General features: G+C 38.4%; 1 protein-coding gene across 5 annotated transcripts in view; it reads right to left on the bottom strand.

Annotated features, from left to right (window-relative positions):
- Itch (itchy, E3 ubiquitin protein ligase) overlaps window positions 1-27219 on the bottom strand; it is a 93375-nt gene that overhangs the window by 35234 nt on the left and 30922 nt on the right. For all 5 annotated transcript variants that reach the window (XR_003950826.1, XR_001781068.2, XR_001781069.2 and 2 more), the window contains 9 exons: window positions 22797-22938; window positions 19041-19165; window positions 17551-17688; window positions 12535-12580; window positions 10911-11068; window positions 9269-9464; window positions 7792-7887; window positions 6018-6192; window positions 2116-2185 (listed from right to left, as the gene is read on the bottom strand). Coding sequence is in view for 2 of the 5 variants with exons in the window: in NM_001243712.1 (NP_001230641.1) it covers window positions 2116-2185; window positions 6018-6192; window positions 7792-7887; window positions 9269-9464; window positions 10911-11068; window positions 12535-12580; window positions 17551-17688; window positions 19041-19165; window positions 22797-22938 (1146 nt within the window). In the remaining 3 variants the exon portion in view is untranslated. The remainder of the gene's footprint in view (window positions 1-2115; window positions 2186-6017; window positions 6193-7791; window positions 7888-9268; window positions 9465-10910; window positions 11069-12534; window positions 12581-17550; window positions 17689-19040; window positions 19166-22796; window positions 22939-27219) is intronic.

Genomic DNA, 27219 nt, shown 5'->3' with positions numbered 1-27219 from the left:
AACCTGCCATACCCACTTACACTTTTAAGAGTTCTTTCTGTTTCTTAGTGAGATTATAAAATATTATTTTTGGGCTGGGAGTGGTATCTTTGCACTTAAGAGCACTTATGCTATTCTAGAGGACCCAAGTTCAGTTCCCAGCACCCACATCAGGTAGTTCACAACTGTAACTCAAGAGTACTTAAGGTTTCTGAGGGGACCTGGACTTAGGTGCACATGTCCACATACAGACCCACATATCCACATAAAATAAAAATACAATAAAAAATTTTTAAATTTTTAAATAAAAAATTTCTAAGAAGCTAAAAGATTTATTTTATATTGTCCTGCCCATATAACTTCTCAGCTATTTAGCTTTACACAAATGACATATGGGTTTGTGTGTGTGAAAGTAGGTGTGAACTTAAGGTCTATGAGAACTAGGTAGGGAATTTACACCTCAGATACTCCGTCAGCTCCCTCAGCCCACGATTCAAGATTCTGAGATCAAGAGGTGATTTTTTTTCCCTATAGCTGCTTCAAAAGAGTAAAAAATGGTGTGTTAGTAAGCATCACCATAAAAATGAGTCCAAGTTCTGCTGTAAAATGAAAGGTGGGGGCTGGAGAAATGGCTCAGTGGTTAAGAGCACTAGCTACTCTTTAGAGGTCCTGAGTTCAATTCTCAGAACCCATGTGGTAGCTCACAACTGCCTGTAACTGAAGTTCCTGAGCGGATCCACTCTTCTGTAGGCACCAAGTATACCCAGATACATATGCAGGCAAAAAAAAAAATGTATACATATAAAATAAAAATGAACATAAATCTTAAAAAATAAGTAGAAGATGGAGTATAAATGTGTAGCCTTCAACTATATACAAATAAAAGAGGTGTAGAAGCAAAGCATACAATCTATGTCTAGCAATGCAATGTCTGACAGGTTAGGTTCAACACCAAAGGGCCACACCTCCTTTTCTAAAGCATTTTGCTTTGTTTTCTATCAACCATACACTCACCATTCCACTACCCTAACCATCAAAAGACTCCACCTCCAGACTAACATATATATATATCTTCTTCACTCAGAGAAATGGCCTATTTTGTTCTGTCTCATGGTGGCTGTATATATGCCTAGTGGGTGGAGATATATACATATATAAGCATATTTACACACATGCATATGGAGCCCAGAGGACAACCTCACATATGTTTTTTCCTCAGGCACTACTATGTTTTTTGAGCAAGAGTTTCTCATTGACCCAGGACTCATTTGATTGAGCTAGCCTAGCCAGCCAGCAGACTCTAGGGACCTTCTCAGATACCTTTCCTCAGGAGTATAAATGCCTGGCAGCACACCCATCTTTCTTCACAGACAGTGGGGAGTAAACTCAAGTTCCACACTTACACAACAAGCACTTTACTATCTCCTGCCTTTGTTTGTTTTGTTTGGTTGAATCAGGATTTCCAAAAGTTGATGCTGGTTTTAAACTCAGTGTGTAGCCAAGGCTGGCCCAGAACTCCTTGTGCTGAGATTATAGGCATATACCAATCATCTCTCTGGGTTATTACTAAAATGTTTTGAGTATAAATGATTTAAAGAAAAGAAATGATGGATATTTTTCAAAGTAGATTATGTGTGCTTCCCTTATATGTACATGCCTGGCTTCCCTTCATTTTTTAGACTGTCTCTCTCTGAACCTGGAGGTCAACAATTTGACTAGGCTTGTTAACCAATAAACTTCAGGGAGCTGTTGATGTCCTCAACCTCCATGGGGTTGCCGTCATGTGCTATCAGGCCTGGCTCTTCACCTTGGTCTTAGGAATCCAACTCCTGTTTGCATGGCAAACGATTTTCCTACTTAAGCCATTTCAGCTTCTGTTCATTAGAGAGCATCCAGCCGCAAGTACTTGGTGATGGTAACAGACACTGGAGCCCCTACAAGTATATAAACTTGTGAAAATGACTTTCTTCTCTAAGCTTAGCATTCCTTCCAGATGATTATATTCATAATCTGTTTCTTTTCACTTTTTTGCAATGCTAGTGACTGGACTCAGAGCTATACCCTTGCAGGACAAACATCTCTAGTCCTGGTTTTCTAAGTAACAGATTTTCTAAATTAAGAAACTGATGTGCTTACCCCATCCAGGGGGCAACGGACCAAGCGGATCAAATTCTTTGTTTTGTGATGTAGCAAACAAATCTTGATTCTATAAAGAATAAAAATAAATAATTAAAAAAATATAATTCACAATATAAGCACATGATTTCAGAGCTAATGTATGAATTCCAGTATGACTTACCTAGCATACACAATACAACATATTCTTGCAGAATTCATACCCTAGAAAAGTTTTATATAGTACCAACATAGTTTATTTTGGCTAAAAAATATGTTTGAAAACCCTATATTATAACAATAAATGTTAGTTCAAGATATAGCAAAAAAGAAAAAGAGAGAAAGAGAGAGAGAGAGAGCGAATATGAATGCTATGGAGTGGAGCTAGCGAGATGGCTCAGTGGGTAAGAGCACTGACTACTCTTCCGAAGGTCCTGAGTTCAAATCCCAGCAACCACATAGTGGCTCACAACCACCCGTAAAGAGATCTGCTGCCCTCTTCAGGTGGTGTAGCTGTCTGATGTCAGCTACAGTGTACTTATGTATAATAATAAATCAATCTTTGGGCCGGGTCAAGCAGGAACTGAGCGAGTGGGGTGGACCACAGTGAGCAGGGTTGACCAGAGCAAGCAGAGGTCCTAAAAATTCAATGCCCAGTACCCACATGAAGGCTCACAACTATCTGTACAGCTACAGTGTACTCACATACATAAAACAAATAAATAAATCTTTCAAAAAAAAAAAGAAAATGCTATGGAGTATTATCTAACACTTAAAATTATGTGTAATTAAAATAGTACATAAATACATAAATTCTTACCTACAAATTACATTTATAAAAACCAAAACCTGGAGTGGTAAGATAGCTGGATGAAAACAATCTTGCTGAGTACTCAAAACAGAGAAACAGGAGACAGATGGAGTAGGGAATAGAAAGACAACAAAGTGCCACCAAAGCAATTAAGTATCTATTTCACAAAGAAGGCAAATGAGTCCTGGTGAGATTAAATAGCTTATTCAAAATTACTCAAAGTAACTGTAGAACCAGGAACCAGATGTATCTGACTCCAAAGTCATCTGAGAACCATGTGAGAACTAGGGTTGAAAGCAGCAGGCAAGTTTAGTAGCCACACTTAGAAAAACAGAAACTAAAATGTGAAACAGAACAGAAGAGATGATTAGCAGAGGCTTCTAGATGTTTAGAAGGCTTAGCCAAGAAGATCTGAAGGTGAAGGCCAACCTGTCTCAAAATACAATGTGACGAAGGTAGGGCAGCCACGACACCACTGAAGAGCAGCAACAGTGGCTCTGCACTACCCCATGGCAGTGGGCTCCAAGAATGACACAGGTAATGAAGAATGGGAGCAAGTTGAGGCATGGCCAGCACTGTGATCACCTCTCCAAGCACATAAAATTTGTGTGGCAAATGCTATGGGGGGTATGTGGCTCTGTGCCCTATGAGCAATGCTCTATGCCACTTGGTTCCTAAAGCCAAGTGAGCCCTGACAGTAAGGATGTACATCCATGCTCAGAAGATGTGTGAAGAGTTGAGATAGTGTTGGCTGCCATGAGGAAAGCAGCTGCCCAGACGTTCTAAGTCTACCTATCCCCTCAATAGACACGCCCCCATACACTCTCTGATAAAGATGACTTTGTCCACAGCAGTAAGTGGACACTATTCTAATGATGAGGTACAACGAAAAGGCAGCAGAGGCTGGAGAGATGGCTTGCAGAGGACCTAGGTTCTGTTCCCGCATCTATATGGCAGCTTCACAACTAGCTATAATTCTAGACGCATGGGGATGTGAACTTCTGACTCTATATAATACTGCATGCATGTGGTATCTGATATACAGACAAACATTCAGGTGCTCAGACACATAAAATAAAAGTAAATAAAGCTCCCCAATCAATCAATAAGTAAATAAATAAATAATCAAACAAAAGAAACAGGTAAGAAAATGGAGGAAAGGTACTGTCTAGGAAGAAAGGAGAGCCATTTTCCTCTGGTGCACTATAAAGAAAAGCTCACACAACGCTGAAGAACCAGCAGTGGAAAGGCTCAGCTTCCCCAAGGCCCGCAAACTGGCTTCTTTGGTTTACGTTCTATATACTACTGCAACAAATCTATTTTTTTATATAAACATACTTTTAAAAAAAGATTTATTTATTTATTATATGTAAGTACACTGTAGTTGTCTTCAGACACACCAGAAGAGGGCATCATATCTTGTAACGGATGGTTGTGAGCCACCAAGTGGTTGCTGGGAATTGAACTCAGGACCTTTGGAAGAGCAGTCAGTGCTCTTAACTGCTGAGCAATCTCACCAGCCCCAAATCTATTTATTTTGACATGGACTATTTTACTTTTCTCAGAGACAGTTCTGTGATACTTTATGACTTCAAATTATAAAATTCCTAGCAGCAGATCACACAGCAAGGAAAGCACAGATATATTTTATATATTTATCACTGTATTTGCACTGTTAGTCTGAAGGAAACTAAAGTCTTTTTGTTATTGGTTTTTTGCTTGCTTTTGTTCTATTTGCTTTTGTCTGTCTCTACTCTACCCTGCCCCACCCCAGACATGGTGGCTAACCTGGAACTCACAACAAAGACCAGAACAGCCTAGAAGTCAAAGATCTAACCGCTTTCACCTCCTGAGTGCTGGAATTAAAGCCATGTACTACCTACCATGTCTGGTTATTTTTGTTGTTTTTGGTTTGGTTTTGCTTTTGTTTTTGAGCAGTGCCTTAGTGTCTTGGAGTTGTCTGGGCTGGCCTTGAACTCTTGAGCTCAAGTGAGCCATATGGTCAACTTCCTGAATGCTAAAGATAACGGGTGAACAGCATCCATTCAGCTTTGTAAAGCAAATACTTTATAAACTTACACAGTGTAGATATATGTATAATATAACACTGCGAGGACTTTAAGCTCTTTAGTTGAGCTGCATACCAGTTTATTCAGGAAACTTTATCAGTAAACGTTAACCACTGCCAACGCTATGCAGTCATAGAAAATTTAACCTCCCAGCAGGGCAGTGGTGGCGCACACCTCTAATCCCAGCACCTGGGAGGCAGGAGCAGGTGAATCTCTGTTAAGTCAAGGTCAGCCTGGTCTACAGAGTGAGTTCCAGGACAGCCAGGGCTATACAGAAAAACCCTATCTTGAAAAACAAAACAAAACCCCAAAACAAACAAACAAAAAAGTTAGGCCCCCTGAGACTTGAACTTTCAATTTTTCTATTAAGTTATAGGCAGTTACATTTAAAATTGTTTGAATTCTTTTCAAACTGCTTGGGTTCATTTTTGGTTGGTTGGTTTTTTTGTTTTTTGTTGTTTTTTTTTTTGTCTTTCCAGACAGGGTTTCTTTTCCCTGTGTAGCCTCGGCTGTCCTGGAACTCACTCTGTAGACCAAGCTGGCCTCGAACTCAGAAATCCGACCGCCCCTGCATCCCAAGTGCTGGGATTAAAGGCGTGCGCCACCACTGCCCGCTTAGGTTCGTTTTTATTAATTTCTTCTCCACAGCTCTAACTTCTTTTCCTTTTCTGTCTCTTTTTAGTAGGAAAGACAGAATTTATGACTAGATCAATATCTACAGATGGCAGCACCTGGGTTACCTAACCCTACTGCCTTCCTTCCATTAGTGCTTCATACGATGCACGCAGGCAGTGTTTAAACACTGGAGATTGTTTGTTTGTTTGTTTGTTTGTTTACACAGTGTTCTGCCTGCATGTACACCTGAATGCCAGAAGAGGGTTCTAGATCTCATTATGATGGTTATGAGTCACCACGCAGTTGCTGGGAATTGAACTCAGGATCTCCGGAAGGTAGCCAGTGCTCTTAACCTCTGAGCCATCTGTCCAGCCCAACACTGAAGATTTTTATCAGTTATACTAATCAATAAATCAACAGGCCCTTACCCCATAGATGAATCTCTGGTTAAACTGCTGCATTGCTCCCTGAAGCTGACTACGCTGTAGCTGCCACTGTTCATAGTTCCGGACAGATTCCAAGGTTGGCCTCTGCCATGTTGTGGTTCTTGTGAAATGATCAACATAATAAATACGTCCCATATTGTCCACACGCCGTTCCCAGCTAAAACAGAAAAGAAATCACTAATTTAAGAAAACTTGTACAAAGGATATAAGATTTTTTACCTTGAGAAACTACTTTTCTCTTTGTACTGAGGACCAAATCCAGGGTCTTACACATGCTACTGAGTGCTGTGTCACTGAGCTACATTCTCAGTTCTTTCTGATTTACCTGAAATCATTAATTCATATTTACAAACTGAACTTCAATGTTTCTAAAATTTTTTCCTTTAAAAGTCTAACATGTATCAGTGAGGTCTTTTAAATATAATATATGTTCAGAATAAGTCTCAATTAAAAAACAACTTACATAGGAATACAACTACCTTTTAACTTACTTGTAATAAAATAATAACTTTAAGACAAAAAGTTTTTCTTCAAATTAATTCATAAGTCTACTATATAGAATTACCTAACACACACACACACACACACATATCACATTCTTATGGTGGAAACAAATTAATACTATTGCCAGCATTACTCTAGATAGAGTTCCTCATCAATATTTAATAATATTATTACCTGCTAATTCAACAAGTCAGACCACCTTTAGTTATGCATTTCTCTAAGAGTTAGTTAATGTCTAGCAAAGTTACCATTTTTCTAAAGATTTTTATTTCTATGTGTATGTCCATGTGTGTTGGTGACTGTGGAGCTAAGAAGGTACTGGATGCCCTGGAGTTGGAGTTATAGGCAGTTGTAAACTGTCTCATGTGAGTGCTGAGAAACAAATTCACAAACCCTACAAGACCAACAAACACTCTAAGCCACTGAACCATCTTCAACCTCAGAGTAGATGTGCCCCTCACCCCATATTTGCTATATATTCCCTTTGAATTAAAAAATATATTTTCTTTCAATCTTATGTAATATATATTAAATGCTCAGTACTATGTTATCAACATGTCCTTAACTTTCTGAACCATTTGCAATGCTTGTAATATACATTAACGTTAATAAGAGAGACTTTATCCTAATAGATACGAGGAGCTGTAACTCCTTCCTCGGGGTGGAGGGGCTAAGACAGCTCTTACATCATAGGCTGGCTTCTCACTCCATGCAGAGCTGAGGATGTCCCTCATCTCCTGATCCTCCAGTTTCACCTCCCAAATGCTGACAATTCAGACAAGTGCCACCATGCTTAGTAGAGTTATAACTCTTGACAAAACTAATTTAAAATTGTGTGACTCTTAGCTGGCTAAAAAGCTCAGAGAGAAAAATACAAAGAACAAGAATTATGGAATCTTTAAATTAGAAATGATAAAAATAAAAATCACTCATCATGGTATGGCAGCATAGGTCTGTAACCCCAGAACTTCCAAGGCTGAAAGGCTGAGGCAGGAGGATCAAGAATTTCTTCTGGAATATGCAGTGAGACTCTATCTCCAAAAACAAACAGTAACACAGCAACAACCCTCAGCACACTCACTCAGAGCCCAGCACGCTCACTCAGAGCTGGTGCTCCAGCTCTCGTCCTTCTAGTCTGTGTCTAGCATAAAGCAAAGGAGAGGAAGAGGAGAACAGGGACTGAAGGAAACCGCAGGTACAGACACAATTTGTTCTTCTGGATTAACTGCCATTTTTAAATTCAGACACTTACCCAGGAGGTAGAGGTTCTGGTCTATCCCATGTTGTTCGCTTTTCAACATGGTCTACATAGTAAACACGCCCATGCTGGTCTACTCTCTGCTCCCACCTTAAATAGAAATCAAAGACTAGTAAGAACATTTTGTATTAATTTGGCTTTTTAATCCTGACTACACCTTTTCACCTTAAATAATCATCTTACATAACTGAAAAAAAATGAGCCTGTTATTCTATACAGGAAAAAACAGAATTAAAATACAATCAAGAAATGACATCTAAAAAGAGAGGGAAAAGCCCAAGAGTGAATGAGTTTTCTTTTTTGTGTTTGTTCTGGAAAAAAAATCATGCATTTCAAAGCTAGTCAGTCAATCTAGAAGAGCAGAATGTCTCAATCTAATCTGGCTATACTCAGAACCTGAGAGGTAAAGAGAGCATCAATGCCTGAAACCTCAACAACTGAGCTAACCCAAGGGCAGCATTTTGACTACATTCTACAAAAACAGAATTCACAGCATAAGTCTTAATCAAAGATATTCTTGCACCTTACAGAGGAGAGCTACCGACCAGCCGCTGTCACACTCTAGTCTGTGCAGGTTTGTCGCCAAAGAGAAGAGGAAAGCAGAAAACCACCACAGTTTGTTCCTTTCACAGTTTTGCTTATTTATTTTTATGTGTATGGGTATATAGACATGTCTGTATGCCACATGTGTGCCTGGTGCTCACAGAAGCCAGTAGAGGACATCAGATCCCTTGAGAGTGGAGTTACAGACAGAATCAAAACTGGGTCCTCTAAAAGAGCAGCCAGTTCCAGATCTTAAATCTTTTTATTTACTTATTTTTTTGGTTTTACAAGACAGGGTTTCTCTGTGTAGCCCTGGCTGTCCTGGAACTCACTCTGTAGACCAGGCTGGCCTCGAACTCAGAAATTCACTACCTCTGCGTCCCAAGTGCTAGGATTAAAGGTGTGTGCCACCACTGCCCGGCTTATAATTTTTTATTACTTGGCTTTTGTTAACTTTCTATGGTGGTGGTGGGATCCCACCATAGAAACTGTGTTTTGTTTTCCATGTGTAATGGTGCATACTTGGGCAGTAGAGGTAGAGGGTTTGGTACTTCAAGGCTACAGTCACCTACACAGTGAGTTTGAGGTCAGTGCAGGGTATGCAACAGTCTACCCTCAACGCTCAAAAAAACATCTGAGGGACATCTCATGCTGCAGCCCAAGTTGTCCTGGAACTCACAACAATCCTTCTGCCTCAGATACCCAAGTGCTGAGATTATAGGCATGTGCTAAAATACCTAGCTCATTTTTTTCCTACTTCCCCAAAAGAAGAGGTAGTACTTAAAATACAGTAAGCTTTCTTGGATTTAAAACTCCCCAAATCAATTACAATTACTTAAAAGACAATTATGAAAGAATATACTACAATCCTTTTCAATTAATGAGTACACGCAAAGGCTTAAAAACCCAAATATTAACGGTTACTTACCCAGGTGGTAGGGGAGCTTGGCTTACAGTATTCAGAGGCCTAGGGCCCGAGCCTCCAGATATAGTAAGAGGAATTATTAATCCAGATGTTGCTCCTTCAGATGTACTTGTATTTACATTTGTATTTGTTGGTGGCAAGGAGCCTGTACTAGATCCATCACTGTCAGAATTCGTGGATGGTGAGCCATTGACAGAAGCTATACAAAGTTTGGGTAAAAGAGAAGTTTTTGCTTTCTGAAATCTAAAACCAGCACAGAATTTTAATTTAAAAATTAAAAAGTTGATGATAAATAAAACCTAAGATGTGGATATATGGGTCTCATCAAATTACACAGCATATATTACTCTGAATTCATAACCATATAAATAACTACTTAGTTGATTTTCGTGGTGCAAGGACCTTGTGTATAATAGACAAGTATGAGCTACAACTCCTAGCCCAGTAAAATCTTTTAAAATAAAAAACCATGGGTACCACTTTCCAGATCCTTCAAACTGCCTTTTCTATGTGACTCTGAATATCTGAGACTAATTTCTGATGTTGATAACGAGAAAATGGATATTCTGTATAAATGCTACTAAATTCATATTGTTTTTACATGAAATAAACATTTTTTTTGCTTTAAAATTATCATTTACTAGTAAGCTTGAATTTTTTATCAGATTTATTCACTTATTTTTGGTGTGTTTGGTTTGCATGTATGTCTGTGCACACCACATGTGGTACCTGGAGAGGTCAGAGGAGAGCATCCACTGAAACAGAAGTTATGGGTGCTGGGAACTGAATACAGTTCCCCTGCAAGAGCAACAAGGACTCTTAACAGCTGAAGTCCTTTTTCCCACCCCTACCGCCGGTCAGCTTTTTAAGAGATACAATGGACTAAGCAACCAAATTATTTTGTATAAGATGTGTCACAGTCATCAACCACACAAAGTTTCCATCTAACTACACTATATTGTTTATACTTTATATAATACATGTTATTTTCATACATTCATTTTTTCATTCATTCATTCATTCATTCATTCTTCCCCCCTGCTCCACCCCCCAGAAAGGGTTTCTCTGTGTAGTCTTGGCTGTCCTGGAACTCTCTCTGTAGACCAGGCCCACCTCAAACTGCAGAGATCCATCTGCCTCTGCCTCCCGTGTGCTGAGATTAAAGGCGTGCACCACCAGCACCCAGCATTATTTTCATTCTTATTAAAGTCCTGTCCCACATAACTTCATTCCTAAAAGAATAACTTACAGAAAGGCAATTCTAAGCTGCTTATGGCAAGGCCATTCTCAGTCAAGTTTTTAAACGTAAAAAAGCAGAAGCCAGATATGGTGGCTCATACCTGCAACTCCAGCACTTGAGAGTTGAAGCAGAAGGATGACTAGGTTGGAGACCAGCCTATGCTACAGAGTAAGATCCTATCTAAATAAAATACCAATGACCCGAAACAGCTTCCCTGACACCTACGTAATAGTCAGTTCCCAAACAGAACATTATTTAAAAACACTAGGCATGGTAGTACACACTCCTGATCCCAGGCTGAGGAAGAAAACATTTGAGGTTAACAAGGACATCATCTGGAGACTTTATTAACCCTTCCTACAAAAAAACTTATTATTTATAAAACAACACTGAAGGCTGGAATACCTGGTCTTCGTGGGGTGGGTGGAGGTGGTCTCGAAGGTCTAGGAGGTCTAGAAGGCTTAAAACCACCATTTGAAAGGGACGGAGAATTGTTCCCATTGGCCCTCTTGTTTTCCCCTGACGCTGCAACCTCAGGGTCCTCTGATCCATTTGTGCTCACTCTGGATTAGAAGAAAACCACCTTATGATATCATTTATTAAAAAGACATTTATTGAAGAGAACCTTTAAACAATGTAACTTTTGAAGGCACCAAAATCATACATATTGCTACTGTTAGGACATCCATTCTCACGATTTTCTCTTGAGAAGCCTGCACTCATATCTTGGTGTGCACTGGCCTTTTCTTAAGCGGCTCTTTCCCTTAACCTTAGGCTTACATCTATGTTAAAAACCTTTGTAGCCAAACAGGGCTACACATGCCTCCAACACAGCATCCAGGAAGTAGCAACAAGAGGAATTGGGGCATTCAAGACCAACCGTAACCACAAATAAAGTTGAAGGCCAGAGAAGCTACATGAGAATAAAGCCACTTTCCCGTGTGAAAATGAATAGTGCAGTTCTCAGTAAGAAGTTACCTAAGAGTGCACTTGTAAGATTAATACAAGTGTGATTCTAACAAGGAGGAGTTCTAGTTGTGACAGAACCACACTATGGACTTTGGTTTTCCTAAAGACTTTAACCCTGTGTTGTTTGTTTTTTCCTTCTGGGAATAGAATCCAGGGCTTTGGGCACATTGGATGAATGTTCCAGCAAATGAGCTACACCCAAGCCCTTTAAAATATTTTAACATGAAAATTTCCATGCATTACAAAAGTAGATAGGTAAAATAGGAATTTTCTGTACTAGTCTACCCAACTTCCAAACCATAATATTTTGCTCTATTTCCTTTTATATAGCACAGTCTAGCCTTAAAAATCAAGTTATCAGCGTTGGTCTTTGAATGCTTGACCCTCCTGACTCTACCTCCTAAGCACTGGGACTCCAGGTCTGTCCCCTTCTTGGCTCCTGCTTCATCTGTTCTCCCCAGCAGCAATGTGATAAGATGACATGTTCTCTTTCTAATAACTTTCCATTATAATCCACAACATTGTTTTTTTGGTTCTCATATTTTTTAAAGATTAATTAATTAATTAATTAATAAGTAATTACTTGTGTCTGTGTATAGGCACATATATTTATACAGGTGCCCATGGAAGGCCAGAGAGGTGTTGGTCCCCTGGAACTGGAGTTACATGCAGTTTGTGAGATACTCAACATATGTGCTAATAGAATGTGTTTTGTTTTGTTTTAAAGATAGAGTTTCTCACTTAGTAGCCTAGGCTAGCCCAAGTCTACACTATGTAGTCCAAGCTGGCTTTAAACTCATGGCTAGCCACCCAAATGCTGGGATAATATAGATAAGTCAAAATACTTGGCCCATAGCTTATCAATCTGAACCTGAAAGTTAGTAATTATTCCTGAGTATTATGTATGCATTTATGCATGCATACACAGATGTGTTTACATGAGTGTCTGATCTCCTGAGCCAACCTTCTAGCCCCCTAAACCTGATGTTGAAATAAATTGATCAAGTTAACGTTCTTGCACATTTCTGCACTCTGTGGTAAGCAGTCATGAGCTTCTTACCTTGTATCATCTCTGGTTCTGCAGCCATCATCATTCTGTGTAGTACCTTTAACATCAATAAGTTTAAATAAAATGAGATTCAACAGAATAGTTTTCAACTTAAACTAAAAGAAAGAAAAAAAGCAAAGCCTTTTATTAAACTATTAAATCTTTCTAATAACAACTATAAATCCAAACATGATTTTTAAAGGGAAAACAGGAAGCTCAAATTCTTCAATTCTATACAAATGCATATCATTACTTAGTCAGAGGTTAGTTAAGGTATGTCGCTCACACCTCACTTCTGCATTTTTTGACTCTAACTCAACAAGCTGGCACTGATTCCTCGTGCTTTCCCCTCAGCCTCGTGAGGAGTAGTGTGCACCTTCACACACAGCTTTTAACCATTTACTTCATCTGAAATATGGGAGAAAGGTACAGACAATACAAAAACAACTCCAAAATAACAGAGCTATTAATAACCCTTTATATAAAAGAGCTTGGGGAAAAAAATCAGAGAAAATGCAAAGACACTAAGAATTCTCTGAGAGGAACAAGACTCTGTCTGAAAAAACAAGTAAGTTTCAAAGAGGCCGAAATGGATGCCGTATGTTTATGCATTCTTCTAGTTCTATTCACAGGAAGGATTCCTAGGACTCTGTCAGGACTGTGTAAGGTGTTAAAATCAGTCTGTGGACACTGAAAAAGACAGAAAACTGAAAACTGCATAGTACTCCAGTTGAACATGTTGGAGTCTAAGAATCACTGAAGAACGATACCCCAGACTCAAATAGGATGCAAAAGCAAGATGTTTACTCAACAGAATTTCCTGCATGCAGGGGTCTTCCCATCCGGGAATGGAGACAGCTAGTAAGCTTGTAGACCCAGCTTTTACTGTCAGGGGAATTCCAGGGATGCATGTACCCTTTTACCTAAATAAAATAATACAAATCAAAGTGCTTGTAAACTGGAAAATAAAAATTAAGAATATAACAAAAGTCCCACCTAAAGAAAACATGATCACAGTCTGTTTTAATTTTTAAAATATCACTCATCATATCAAATAAAAACATAAACACAAGGCAATTTAGAACACATATTATTCTTAGAGAGGACCTAGGACCAATTCCCAGCACCAAGATGGTAGCGCATCAAGGGGTTCCAGAAGTAGATCTTCTGATCTCAGTAGGAACCAGGCACTGCACATACATTCATGCAGGCAAAACATTAATACATATAAAATAATATAAGTAACAACGGCAAAGGAAAATAAATTAAGAAATTATGTTGGCCTTTGGAGGAGGGCAGGCCAACTAATATTTTGAGTACATAAAAATGTTCAAATATAAGTCAATTTCAAAAAGACTACAGGAGGAGGGTGTAGTGGTGCACATCTTTAATCCAAGCACTCAGGAGGCACAAGCACAGGCAGAAGAATCACTGAGTTCAAGGCCAGCATGGTCTACATAGTGAATTCCAGGATAGCCAGGGCTACATAGTAAAACTTGTCTCAAAGAAAAAAAGGAAGGAAGAGAGAGAAAAGAAGAGAGAAAGAACAGCTCTGGCAAGTTATCCTTGGACCTCCACATTATATGGCATATGAAGGCATCCACACACACAAGTAAGTAAATGTAGTAAAAACCCTCTTTTACAAAGAGGATGGCTTCAAATTTAAGACCAATACAGGGTACAGAGCAAGTTCAAAGCCAGCCATACAGTGAGGCCCTAAAATAACAGCAATAATAAACCTAAGCCAGGCATAGTGGCTCACACATCTCAACGTTCAAGAGGCTGAGGCAAGAGGATTACCTTGATTTCAAAGTCAGCCTGAATTATAGTTTGGGACTGTTTCAGTGTTGCCCCTCCCCAAAATAAAAATATCAGGTATATGGTCAATGATTAATGCTTGCCCAGTTTAACTCTATGAAGAGTTTTGGGGTTTTCTTTTTTTTTTATTTTAAACATTATTATTATTTTTTTTTTAAAGATTTATTTATTTATTACATGTAAGTACACTGTAGCTGTCTTCAGACACTCCAGAAGAGGACGTCAGATTTCATTATGGATGGTTGTGAGCCACCATGTGGTTGCTGGGATTTGAACTCGGGACCTTCGGAAGAGCAATCGGTGCTCTTAACCACTGAGCCATCTCGCCAGCCCCTTAAACATTATTATTAAAATGTTTTTTAAAAAAAGAATAAAGATCTCTATAAACATACTGTCTTATAGTAAGCAATCAACAAATGACAGCTCTTATATCTGGCTAATTCAATTCTAAACCATTAAAACTTCTTCCAATTAAATTCTTTTTTTTTTTTTAAAGATTTATTTATTTATTATATGTAAGTACATTGTAGCTGTCTTCAGACACACCAGAAGAAGGCATCAGATCTCATTACGGATGGTTGTGAGCCACCATGTGGTTGCTGGGATTTGAACTAAGGACCTTCGGAAGAACAGTTGGTGCTCTTAACCGCTGAGCCATCTTGCCAGCCCCCAATTAAATTCTTATAATTTAAACCTATTTCCAAAAAAATCAGGTTAAATTATTTTCTCATTTGAGCTGAAAAATGTTAATATATAAATGTCAATTTCTATAGAAAATAAACAGTAAATCTCTAAATATGTGAGCAGTTTAGATTTTAGCATGACTTTTGCATTAAGTGCCAGCTACTGAGAAAACTAGCCTACAGACAGGAAGCTGCAAGCACCCAGGGTTAGGGTAGTTTTAAGAACATAATTTATTTATACTTTATCTTTTGGTGTGTGTGTGTGTATAGATGTAACTACTACAGATTTCCTGTGAACAATATGCAGTTGAAGTTCAAGTCTGAGGCAGTATAGCCATTTCTAAATTTTCTTTCTACTTTGTAATTTCCTTTGAAAAAAAAAGAAGAGGGGTGAGGGACACAAGAAGGTTCAGTTGGTTAAGGTACTTGCCACCAAGACCAATGAGCTGAGCTCAGAGCCCAGGACACACAAACTGTCCAAACGCCCACACGGGATGCGCGCTCACACAAATTCCTGCTATAAAACAAATGTGTGGGCTAGAGAGGAAACTCTCCAGCAGTGAGCACCAGAACCTGATAATCATGGCTCTATAACTACACTCTAAGTAAACTTGTTTTCTCAGACGAAACACCAAGACTATTACTCTATGTTCTATGCCATAGGGCCTTTGGAAATCTGTGTTAAAAACAAAATTAAGAGACAGGCAAGGTGGTGCACGCCTTTAATCCTAGCACTTGGGAGGCAGAGGCAGGGGGATCTCTGAGTTTGAGGCCAGCCTGGTCTACAGACAGTTGGAGCTACATAATAAGACCCAAAAAAGCAAAGAAAAGAAAAAGAAAAAAAAAAGAGAGGGAAGAGGAAGCAGGAAGATGGTTGAAATATGTAACATGGTTAAATAAGTTTACCATATTACTAAATGAAAAAAATATCGGTTATGAATATCCTGGAAAGATTTTACTAAAAACACTATCAGATATCACTAGAAACTTCTTTATTGTGGTTAATTCCTCTTTAACAGAAACCAGTATATCCTACAAACTATAAAATGTACCAGTACACAGATAATGAATCAGGCTTTTTACTGTATCAACACAAAAGATATCCCTGTAAATATGGCTCACAGAATGAGTAGAAATGGCCAATGGATTTCAGCTTATACTGACTGTCTTGTACTACCAAGACCCTAGAGTCATTTAAACTCAACCAGACACTGCTACAGATGGCACTTACATCCACATTAGCAGTGTGGGGTGAAGCTACAAGGACATCGGACTAGCTGCACCAATAGCATTCAGGATCCACCGTATCAATTGTGCAGTAGTCACAGATCAACTGATTCAACTTTTACTCAACCAGCTTTTTAACCTGCAGAACTTTTTAAATCCTTAGAAACACTGCAACAAATGTTATTTAATGTGAGCAGCATCTTTTTTACTATTTGTTTACTTTATTAGGATACTGGGGATTCACCTTAGGGCCTCACATGTACTGAGTAAGTACCCTACCACTGAGCTATGGTACTTACTATTCCTAGACCAATGCCTTTTTAAATCTTTTTTTTTTTTAAAGATTTATTTATTATATCTATGCACACTTGTAGCTGTTGCTGGGATTTGAACTCAGGACCTCTGGAAGAGCAGTCAGTGCTCTTAACCACTGAGCCATCTCTCCAGCCCCAGACCAATGCCTTTTTAAAAAGAAAATAAACATTTTTTTTTCTGAAAAAAGAATAGCAATTAACAATAATTTCAAATACCACACTAGCCATTTTTGTCAGAAGAATCACAAAGTAATAACTGAACTGGTAATGCTGGGCTATAATTCCAGCACTTGGAAGGCTGAGGCAAGAAGACGGGAGTCCAAAACCAGCCTATCACTCCAGCCTAGTACTGGAGAGATGGTTCAGTGGGTAAAGTGCTAGTTGCACAAGCATGAAGACCTGAATTCATCTCCCTAACATCCATGTAGAAACCTGGTGAGGCAGCACATGCCTGTAATCCCAGCATGGAGCAGAAGAGTGAAGACAGGTAGATCCCGGGGCTCTTTGGCTGGACAGGACAGTCTAGACAAACTAGAGCATGACATCCTGTCTCAAAAAACACAGCAAAAGGGGCTGGAGAGAGGACTGGGTGGTTTAGAACATATATTGCTCTTGTGAGGGTCAGAGTTAAATTCCCAAGTCCCTATTAGGCAGTTTACAATCACCTGTAACCCCATGAAATTATCCAGGGGAACCCACATACATATGACTTACACTCACAGACACACACACACATACATTAAAAATATAATAATCTTTTTTTTTTAAGTGATTGAAGATATATCCTGATGTCAATCTTTGGGATCCACTGAGGCATGCACAGGTGAGTGTATTACCCCCACCACTCACAATTCACACACAGAGCGAGGGGTGAGGGAGACAGAAAGACAGAGAGACACACAGAGAGAGAGGCACACAGAGAGAGAAGCTTAGTCTACACTCTATACGTATATTTGTCTTCCGAAGGAGGAAAAGTAACCACTTACTCTCGGAGCATGACGTTTCACCGTTAGTAACAACCTCAGCTTCTACTTGCAGCCCATCAAGACAAACTGACAAATCTCCCATCGTCTCTGTTGGCTCTTTGTCACCTACAAGCTGCAAAGTCATAACTACTTCTTCAACTAAAAAAGAAAAAAAATTATGTAAGAAAGATCACTCTTTCCTATGTGTAAAGTATTTTACTAGACAAAGGATTAAGGACCTTTGAGACCAGAACACTGCTTATTAAAGAGAATGACTTCACCAATATATATAATATTTAATATATATATATTACATATATGAATCATTTATTTTATTCATTCCAGCATTCCACAGTATAAATCCAACTAGCATGGAAACAAGGATCACTTAGCAACATAAACTTGGGATATAATGAACAAAAATATAATTTAATAATGGATTATATATCATAAGACTTAAATAAGAAAAAAAAGTCCTTAAAATTATGTCAAAGGGTAGAAAAATAATTCATATTCAAAATATGATTTGCTGAGTTATGATTTTATAATTAAAAATAAAACTATAAATACCTAAAATAAGGAAACTTTAAAGATTTATTTATTTATTTATTTATTTATTTATTTATTTATTTAATGTATATGAGTACAACATCGCTCTCTTCAGACACACCAGAAGAGGGCATCAGATACATCAGATATCATTACAGATGGTTGTGAGCCACCATGTGGTTGTTGGGAATTGAACTCAGGACCTCTGGGAGAGCAGTCAGTGCTCTTAACCGCTGAGCCACCTCTCCAGCCCAACTTCAGCATTAGAAATAAATACTGAGAAATCTACATATGCCTTTCTTTCTTTTTTTTTTTTAAAGATTTATTTATTATTTTATGTAAGTACACTGTAGCTGTCTTCAGACACTCCAGAAGAGGGCGTCAGATCTCATTACGGATGGTTGTGAGCCACCATGTGGTTGCTGGAATTTGAACTCAGGACCTTCAGAAGAGCAGTCAGTGCTCTTAACTGCTGAGCCATCTCTCCAGCACCCTATGCCTTTATTCCTAACAACACATTTCCTCTCTGAAATATTTTTCCTTCATCTGTTTTAAACCTTTAAGTTTTCTATAACTTATGTATTAATTTGCAAATATTTATTTACTAAGAAAATAAATATTTACTAAAATAGTATATCTAAAGTGAATGACCAAATCAAACTTAATCAGAATGCTTTAAGCAGTTTTAAGATTTTTCTGTCATTATTTATAACCACATAAATAATTGTTGTACTTGCTTTGTTTTGCTTTAATCTATTTGTGATCTCATAGTGTAGGCCTGGCTGACCTGGAACTCAGAGATCTATCTGCCTCTGCTTCCCAGGGCTATGACAACTATCACCACCACAGTTCAATAACAATTTAAATATAAGACAAATAATGATATGAGTTGTTCCACATGTTTAACATAAGAATTTCTTCCAAAAAACAAAGTACATTTTATGCTATTCTTACATACGTACGTTTCATATTGTTTGACTTTAATGTTTCATAAATATCTAATCCAGCAGTTCCCAATAAAACATCAGACTTCAGGGTCTGGTGACTCCACACACGAAAACATAATTTACTCGTAGGGGTAACAATACTGAAAGTAAAAAAGGAAAATGTTATTTTCATTAAACTTCACAATGAGAACCTTAATAAGTTACAATAAAGCTGTGATATATAAAATCTTCTCATTGTATCTCTTTTTCTTGAATTCAAAAAAATTACACTTATTTATTTGGTTGGATGTGGAGGTCAGAGGACAGCTTGCAGGAGCTGGCTCTCCTTCCACCACATGGGTCTCAGAGATCTAACTCTGGTCATCAGTATTAGAGGCTGGCACCTTCAACTGCAGAGCTACATGGCCAGTCCCTCCCTGCGCGTCCTAAAGTTTACTATTCAACCTGGTGGTCTATGCTCTCAAATCTCATGAAAATTGTATTTGAATGCAACTAGACTGTAGGAACATCATAGATACACGAATATTGGAAACAAAATAAAACTGCTTAGAAAGCAACAAATTATTAGAGAAGTGAATTTACTGAAACAACACAATATGCCCAAAAAGATACATAATTTTATGTGTCAATTTTAAAATGTATTTCTTGAAATAATGAATTTACAATAAAATCCTTACTTATGTGATAAATTTCACTGAACTTGAGGTATCATCCCCACAGTAAGCTCATAGGTGGGAATTAATACTAAAATAATGCCCCTCCGAGAGGGTGAGCAAACTGCCAGGGTCACACACCTAGGAAGCTAGCTCAGGTTGATTAAAGTCTACGATTGCACACCTGAAGTCCTGCAGGCCATCATTCATGGGAGGCAAAGCCACTGGGGTAGCAGGCACATGTAGATGTGGAAGCCTGGACAAGACCCAGTCTCAAAACAGAAGCACACACCTCATGCATGGCAAAAGCACACAATAAACAATGTGCTCTACAATGGTGTTTCCAAGGCAATAGAAATTAAGAGATTAGGATAAATCTGTAAACAAAATCTCAAGATGATCTTCAGTAAATTTTTATTCAATTTTACTTTTTATCTCTTCTGTCTTTTGAGACAGGGTCTTACTCACATAACCCTGGCTGGCCTGAAATCTGATGCAGTTTTCATATTCTGCTCCTATACTCTAGGATCATATGCATGTGTGGTGGTTTGAATATGCTTGGCCTAGGAAGTACCACTATTAGGAGATGTGGCCTTATTGGAATAGGTGTAGCCTTGTTGGAGGAAGTGTGTCACTTTGGGGTGGGCTTTAAGACCCTTCGAGCTGCCTGGAAGCCAGTCTTCTTCTGTTTGCCTTCAGAACAAGTTGTAGAACTCTTAGTTCCTCCACCAGTGCCATACCTGCCTAGATGCTGCCATGCTCCTACCTTGATGATAATGGAGTGAACCTTTGAACCTACAAGACAGTCCCAATTAAACAATGGCCCTTAAAGAGTTGCCTTAGTCATGGTGTCTGTTCACAGCAATGAAACCTTACTCGGACAGCATGTAATTTTTAAATTTCATTCATTTTTCTCTTAAAATTATCATTAGACACATCAAAATACTCCTAGAATCTCAGACACTCACATAAGTTTATCAATTTGTTTTGACATTTACTGGGAATAAATACAATCAAATAAGTTTGTTGTTTGAAAAGTTTACAGTTTCTCATCTTGACATTTAAAAGAACATCTTTTTTCCTAGTCATTAGTTTATTTCTTTACATGAAAAAAAAATCAAGAGTTGCAAATACCAGGTAATAAAAATAATTTGTAGCTTTTAGAGTAACAATTATTTATATTATAATCTACATTTCTTAAGGTCTGTGTTTCCCAAATCATACTTGCTATATAATTTTAAAATCTACTCATTGGCAAATTGTGCTTTTCATCTTCATTTTTTAAATTACAATGAGTGATCAATGTCTCAGGTTATACCACAAACATATGACATTTCATCAGTTAGTGCTGAAACTGAACATTAATTTTTATGAATTTATTTCTGTAGATAAAAATTATCAGCATACATGCACTTGTATATAAATTACACAAGTCTAGTATCTTACTATTAGCAAATACTAGAAAATAGCTACAAAAAGGATATTAGATGTGTATATACTCAGCCACAAGTGTTAACCATGATATGAATATTAAATATAAAAGCAGAGATACAGGGGCTGGCAAGATGGGAAAGCATCTAACGCCCTTGTAGTAAAAGTTTAGTGACCTGGCTTCGGTCCTGGGAACCTACATAAATGCAGGAGAAAACTGACTCCACAAAATTGTGCCCTAGCCCCATGGACACCACAGCATGCACCTCCTCATAAATTCACACAAAATAATAATAAATTATTTTAAACAAATTAAAATTGGGGTTGGAGCGTGAGTTCAGTGACTAAGAGGAATAAACATGATTCCAAAGGACCAGACTTTGAGTCCAGCTCCAGGAGATCTGGACTTCTGGCTTTTTCTTTTTTTGCACACACATATAAATAGAAAAATGAATATAAAATAATTTTAAAATAAACATAATAAAAACAATGTTCTAGAATAAAACATATAGTACAACTATTTGGTACAACTTTCTATCATGTAACATTTTAAAAACATAACAAAATTGAATGTTGGTTTGCTGGTGCACTGTAATTTTTAAAATACAAAGCTACTTCTTTAAACAGGGTTTTGCAATGTAGACTAGGTATGCCTAATACCTGTGATTCTCCTATCTCAGCCTGAGGAGGGCTAGGACTGTATGCATGCACCATCATACACAGCATGCAGAGACAGACAGACAGACAGACAGACAGACAGACAGACAGAGATACAGATACACACAAAACCCTATTTAAGAGGGAAAAGAAGATGCCTGGCAGTGCTAGAACCCACCTTTAATCCCAGCACTTGGCTAATAGAGAGTGATGGATCTATGAGTTCGAGGCCAGCCTAGTATATAGGGTGAGTTCCAGGACAGCTAGGACTACATAGAAAAACCTTGTCTCAAAAAGGAAAAAAATAATTATAATTAAGTGTGGGCCTGGAAGCACACAGCTACAGTGTCTGCACCCAGCCAGCTTGAGGCAATAGGGACAGAGACTTCAGGCCAGTCTGAGCTACACAGCAAGTTCCATGCAAGGCCTGGACTGTACAGTGAGACCTGGTCTCAAAAAAGAACAAAACAAAACAAAAAAAGTTTTAAAAACTGAATTACTCTTAACCTGATTCAGCCCCAGTTTAGAAAGGGGCTTCTGGGATTAAGAGCACTTGCTTCTTTTTTCAGAGGAACTGGTTTCTGTCGTTAGCATAAACATGGTAGCTAACAAACATCTGTAACTGCAATCCCGAGGGATCTGAAACCTTCTTTTGACCTTCAAGGGTACTATACACATCTGGTATAGTATACATACAGGCAAAACACCCATACACATAAAACAAAAGAAAATATTTTTAAAGGCTATTATACTGATATAAATATAACAGTCATGTATGGAATTTTTTTAAAAGTTAAAAACTAAAACTGAAAAGTTGAGCTATTATAAATAGCTCTTTCCAGTTTCTTCAGTGGCAACACTGAAACCATCACCAACTAAACTGAGAAGATGAAGACAGACCAGAAAGGCAGGCAGGAAACTAAAGAGCAACAGACAGCATTAGGAGCAAGAGGGGAAGGTAAAAGGAGGAAAGCAGCAAGCACATTAGAGCGCTCTCTGCTCAGCACCACACAACCACACTGGAACTTACACTGTGAGGGGCTGCTTCCACTTGGGACTGTTTGTATTATTGCATTTTTCTGTCTTCTTTGACTGTCCATCTACTGTGACTTCTACATAAGGACTTGGTCCAAACCAATTCTTTTTATTTTCTTTAAGTTTGGCTGAGATGACTATAAAAGAAAAGAGAAAACACTTTAATACTTGAAATAATAGTTTACTCCTTAGTCAATGACTTTTCATTAAAAGTTATTTCTATTTAGAAGGAGCTGTTCCCTAAAATATATTAATTTTGTTTATTTATGAGATTTATATTTCTTATATTTTTCCTATATTATACATATAGGACTTCTACACATCAGACACTCAAATAAGTACCAAGAAACCAAGAGACAGCCCCATCCCTGCACAGTCAGTGCCAGGACCATGGCACACACCCTTGCCCAGCCAAAAGAGTTAAGCACAGCTCCTCAGGCAGCGGCTCATGCAGTCTAACATAGACGTGCAGCAAGCAGACGTCAGGGATGGGATGAAATCTCTGACTTCCCACACACCAAGTAATTTTGAGTTTCTATGCTCATGTCTTTGTGATGGCATTCAAGTCAGCTACAGAGCAACTGTTCCTATGATGTCCCACACTCTTTAAATGGCCCCACAGGCATCACAGGATATGACACTATTAAGAGGTGTGGCCTTGAGGGGGTAGGTTTGGCTTTCTTAGAGGAAGGGTGTTACTGGGGGTGGGCTTTGAGGTTTCTGAAGCCCAAAATCAGGCCCAGGGTAACTCTTTCTTCCTGCTGCCCATCAATCCAGATACACAACTCTCAGCTACTTCTCCAGCACCATGTCTGCCTGCATGCCATCATGATCCTTGCCATGACAATAATGGACTGAACTTCTGAACCTGTAGGCCAACCCTAATTAAATGCTTTCCCTTATAAGAGTTGCCACAGTCATGGTATCTCTTCACAGCAGTAGAAACCCTTACTAAGAGAGTAGAATTTTCAAGAGATGATGGCAAATGCCTTTAATCCCAGTACCTGGGAGGCAGAGACAGGCAGTTTGAGGCCAACCAGGTCTAGAGAGGTAGTTCCAGGACAGCCAGGGCTGCACAAAGAAACCCAGTCTCAAAAAAACAAAAAGTGTTAAAAACATGGATACTTTATGACCAAGCAACTCAACTCCTACATACACACCAAGTGAAGAGAAGGCATTTATCCTCACAAAAACTGTACAGACGTTCATATCATTATTCATATTAGATAAAAAGCACAAGTCTAGCAAGATGGCTAGAGAACACTGGTGTTGCTGCCAAGCCTGAGGACTTTAGTTTGATCCACAGAACCACATGGTGGAGGGAGAGAACTATTGCCCCACTGGCTTCCAAACACGTGCACATGCACACTTGCTTGTGCACAAAATGAACACACACACACACTAAGTAAATATAAAAATATAAAAAGAGAAACAATCCAAACATAACTAAAAGAAATGCATAAATAAAATACTGTACATTAATGCAATGGAATTATTGTTTGGCAATAAAAAAGAAATGAAGTACTATTTATACATGCTATAACATAAATAAACCTTAGAAACTGTATGTGAGAGATCCAAACCCACAAAAGTGGGTAAGTGAATTCCTCAATTTGTTTACCCAGAGTAAATAAATGGTTTGTAATGCTAATGGACATAGGAATTCTTTCTGAAGAGACCAAAATAATTCTAAAATTGCTAAGCCGGGTTTGGGGGGCGGGGGGCTATGTCTGCAATCCCAGCACTTAGGAAGTGGGAAGCAGGAGGTGTCCTGTTCAAGGCCATCCTTAGCAACGATCATATGTGGCACAAGACTCAGCTAGGAGACCATGTCTAACAGAATATTCCACCCACTACCAAAGACCACACAATCTAAGACCATACAATCTACTCAGGAGCCCATGGTAGCTCCTCTGAAACAGAAAACAAATCTCAACAAAGTCAGAAAAGCTGAACGACTCTGTGTATCCTATATGACCACAATGTGATAAAGCTTAAAATAAACACCAAGTGAATCTCTGGTAATCATATAAACTCATGGAGATTAAGCACATTACTGAATGATGAATGAGTCAAAAAAGTTTAGGAAATCTAGAAAGAAATAAAACTTTCCTTGAATTACATGAAAATGAAAACACAACAAAACCTCTGGACACATTAAAAGCAGTTCTAAGAGGGAATCTTAAAGCTCTAAGTACCTATGGTAAAAAATGGATCAAAGGGGACTGGAAAAACAGCTCAGAGGCTAAGAACACTGGTTTCTCTTCCAGAGGACCTAGGTTCAAATCCCAGCACCACAAGGCAGCTCACTACAGTCTGTAACTCCAGCTCCAAGAATGAAGACATTTTCACACAGATACTCTTAAAGGCAAAACACCAATACACATAAGATAGAAATAAGTAATTTGTAAAAATGGATCAAAGACCTTTCTGTGACTCCTGCAACACTGATCCTGCTGGAAGCAGACAAGGGCAGTGCTCTAAAGGGAAAGGTGTAGGGAAAGACTGCTAAACAGGACGCTATGTGCTCCTGAATTAAGGTCAACAATTGATAGAGGGCACCTCATCTATCTAGAAGTCTTCTGTGCAACAAAGAAAACAATCAATTGAGTGAAGAGAAAGAAAAATGCTGTCAACCACAGATCTGATAAAGAATTACTTCTAATATAAACAAAGAACTCAAAGCTATAGGTCTGAACACAGAGTTCTCAAAAAAAGAAATAAAAAAAAATAGCTAAGAAATACTCTTAAAAGTGTTTATCATCAGCAATTTGAGAAATGAAAATTAAAACTATTCTGAGATCTCATCTTTCCCCAATCAGAATGATTAAGATAAAACAAATAAATAAACAAACTGATTAACAAATGCTGGTGAATGCAAAGAAGAATCTTCATTCACTGTTGGTGGAACAGCAAACAGGTGCCACCACTAGGAAAATCAGTGTAGAGAATTCACAAAAAGCTAAAAAGTAGATATACCATGTGATCCAGTTATCAATCCTTGGTATATGCCCAAAGGATTCCACAGCCTACTTTCCAGATACTTACTCAGCTATTCCCACTGTTGCTCCACTCATAATAGCAAGAAGATGAAACAATCTCAACATCCAACTGACTAATGGATGAGGAAATTGTTGTACATTTATACAACAAAATTGCATTCACTGCAAAGAAAACTGAAACCGTGCAATTTGCAGGTAAATGAACAGAACTAGAAACCATCATCCTAAATGAGGTACCCTGACCCAGAGAGATGGCAGCTGCGTGTTCTCTCTTATTTGTGGATCCTAGCTCTGAACCTTTAGATGTGAGTATATAACCTGGTGTAACTGCACAAACCAAGAAAGTAAAAAAGAGATCACAGGGGCAAAGTAGAAGGAAGAGCTCTAAAGAGGGGAATAGTAAGGCATGGGTTCTATGAATGGGGAAATGGGAGAAAAAGGAGGCAACCCACTTTAACTAGGAAAAGGGAAGGTAATACAAAGAAAAGAGGGAGGAAGGATAAATAACATTAAGTAGATTTGAAAAGTCATAGGGTAACATTTTATTAAATATATATATACATAATAAATATAAATAAATATTTCATATATATACCTGAACTTAGCATTTACACATTGTTTCCCTTAAGAGCATCTAACAAAAACCCCAGTGCCAGACATGGAAAACCTCCCTTTGAGCTGTTGGTCAGCAAAGTCCAAAACATTCCCAACACAATATAGGCCATTGCCATTGCTCTAACTGAGCTCCCAGGGCTTGGAAGAACTGGGCTAGAGCTGACCACTGTTCACAGTATCCACAGGAGCCAAGAGGCTGCTAGAGGAGAAAAGCAACCAACAGTCCTACCCAGATTTAAAACCTATAAACCGTAACAATGACCAGCCCAGCAAGACACCTACACAGGTACAACAGTGACACTTATATATGTCAGGGATAACTAATAGCTGTTTAATTAAACGTAAGGTCCACTCAATTGGAGAGAGTTTACAACCTATGACTGGGAAGGTCATGGACCCCAGAGGAAAACCAACTACTGCCACGTTCCTAACCAGTGTAATTCCTTACTGCTCTCTAAGTACTTACTCGTCCTTACATCCATAGATAGGTGTATTTTCCACCCTTCATCAAAGTAGCTTCTTTTTGCAGCAAATAGAGACCACCACAGAAATCCCAAACTGGTCAAAATTAAAGAATAACTAACCATAGAGTGGGTAACTCCAATTGTTACATCTACAACACTATCCCTATACCTCAGACTCAGGGAACATTACAAAAGAGAGAACAGAAAGATTTGAAAAGCCAGAAGACCTGGACTTCAGCTATAAGACAGGGAAGTTGTACCCATGCAATCTCAACACTACAGTCACCTAAACAAGATCTGCACAATGACAAGCTCAGGTGAGGCTACCATGGTTCAG

The sequence above is a fragment of the Mus musculus genome, chromosome 2, assembly GCF_000001635.26.
Source record: "Mus musculus strain C57BL/6J chromosome 2, GRCm38.p6 C57BL/6J".
NCBI lineage: Eukaryota > Metazoa > Chordata > Mammalia > Rodentia > Muridae > Mus > Mus musculus.
This window is presented reverse-complemented; position numbering and strand designations above follow the sequence as displayed.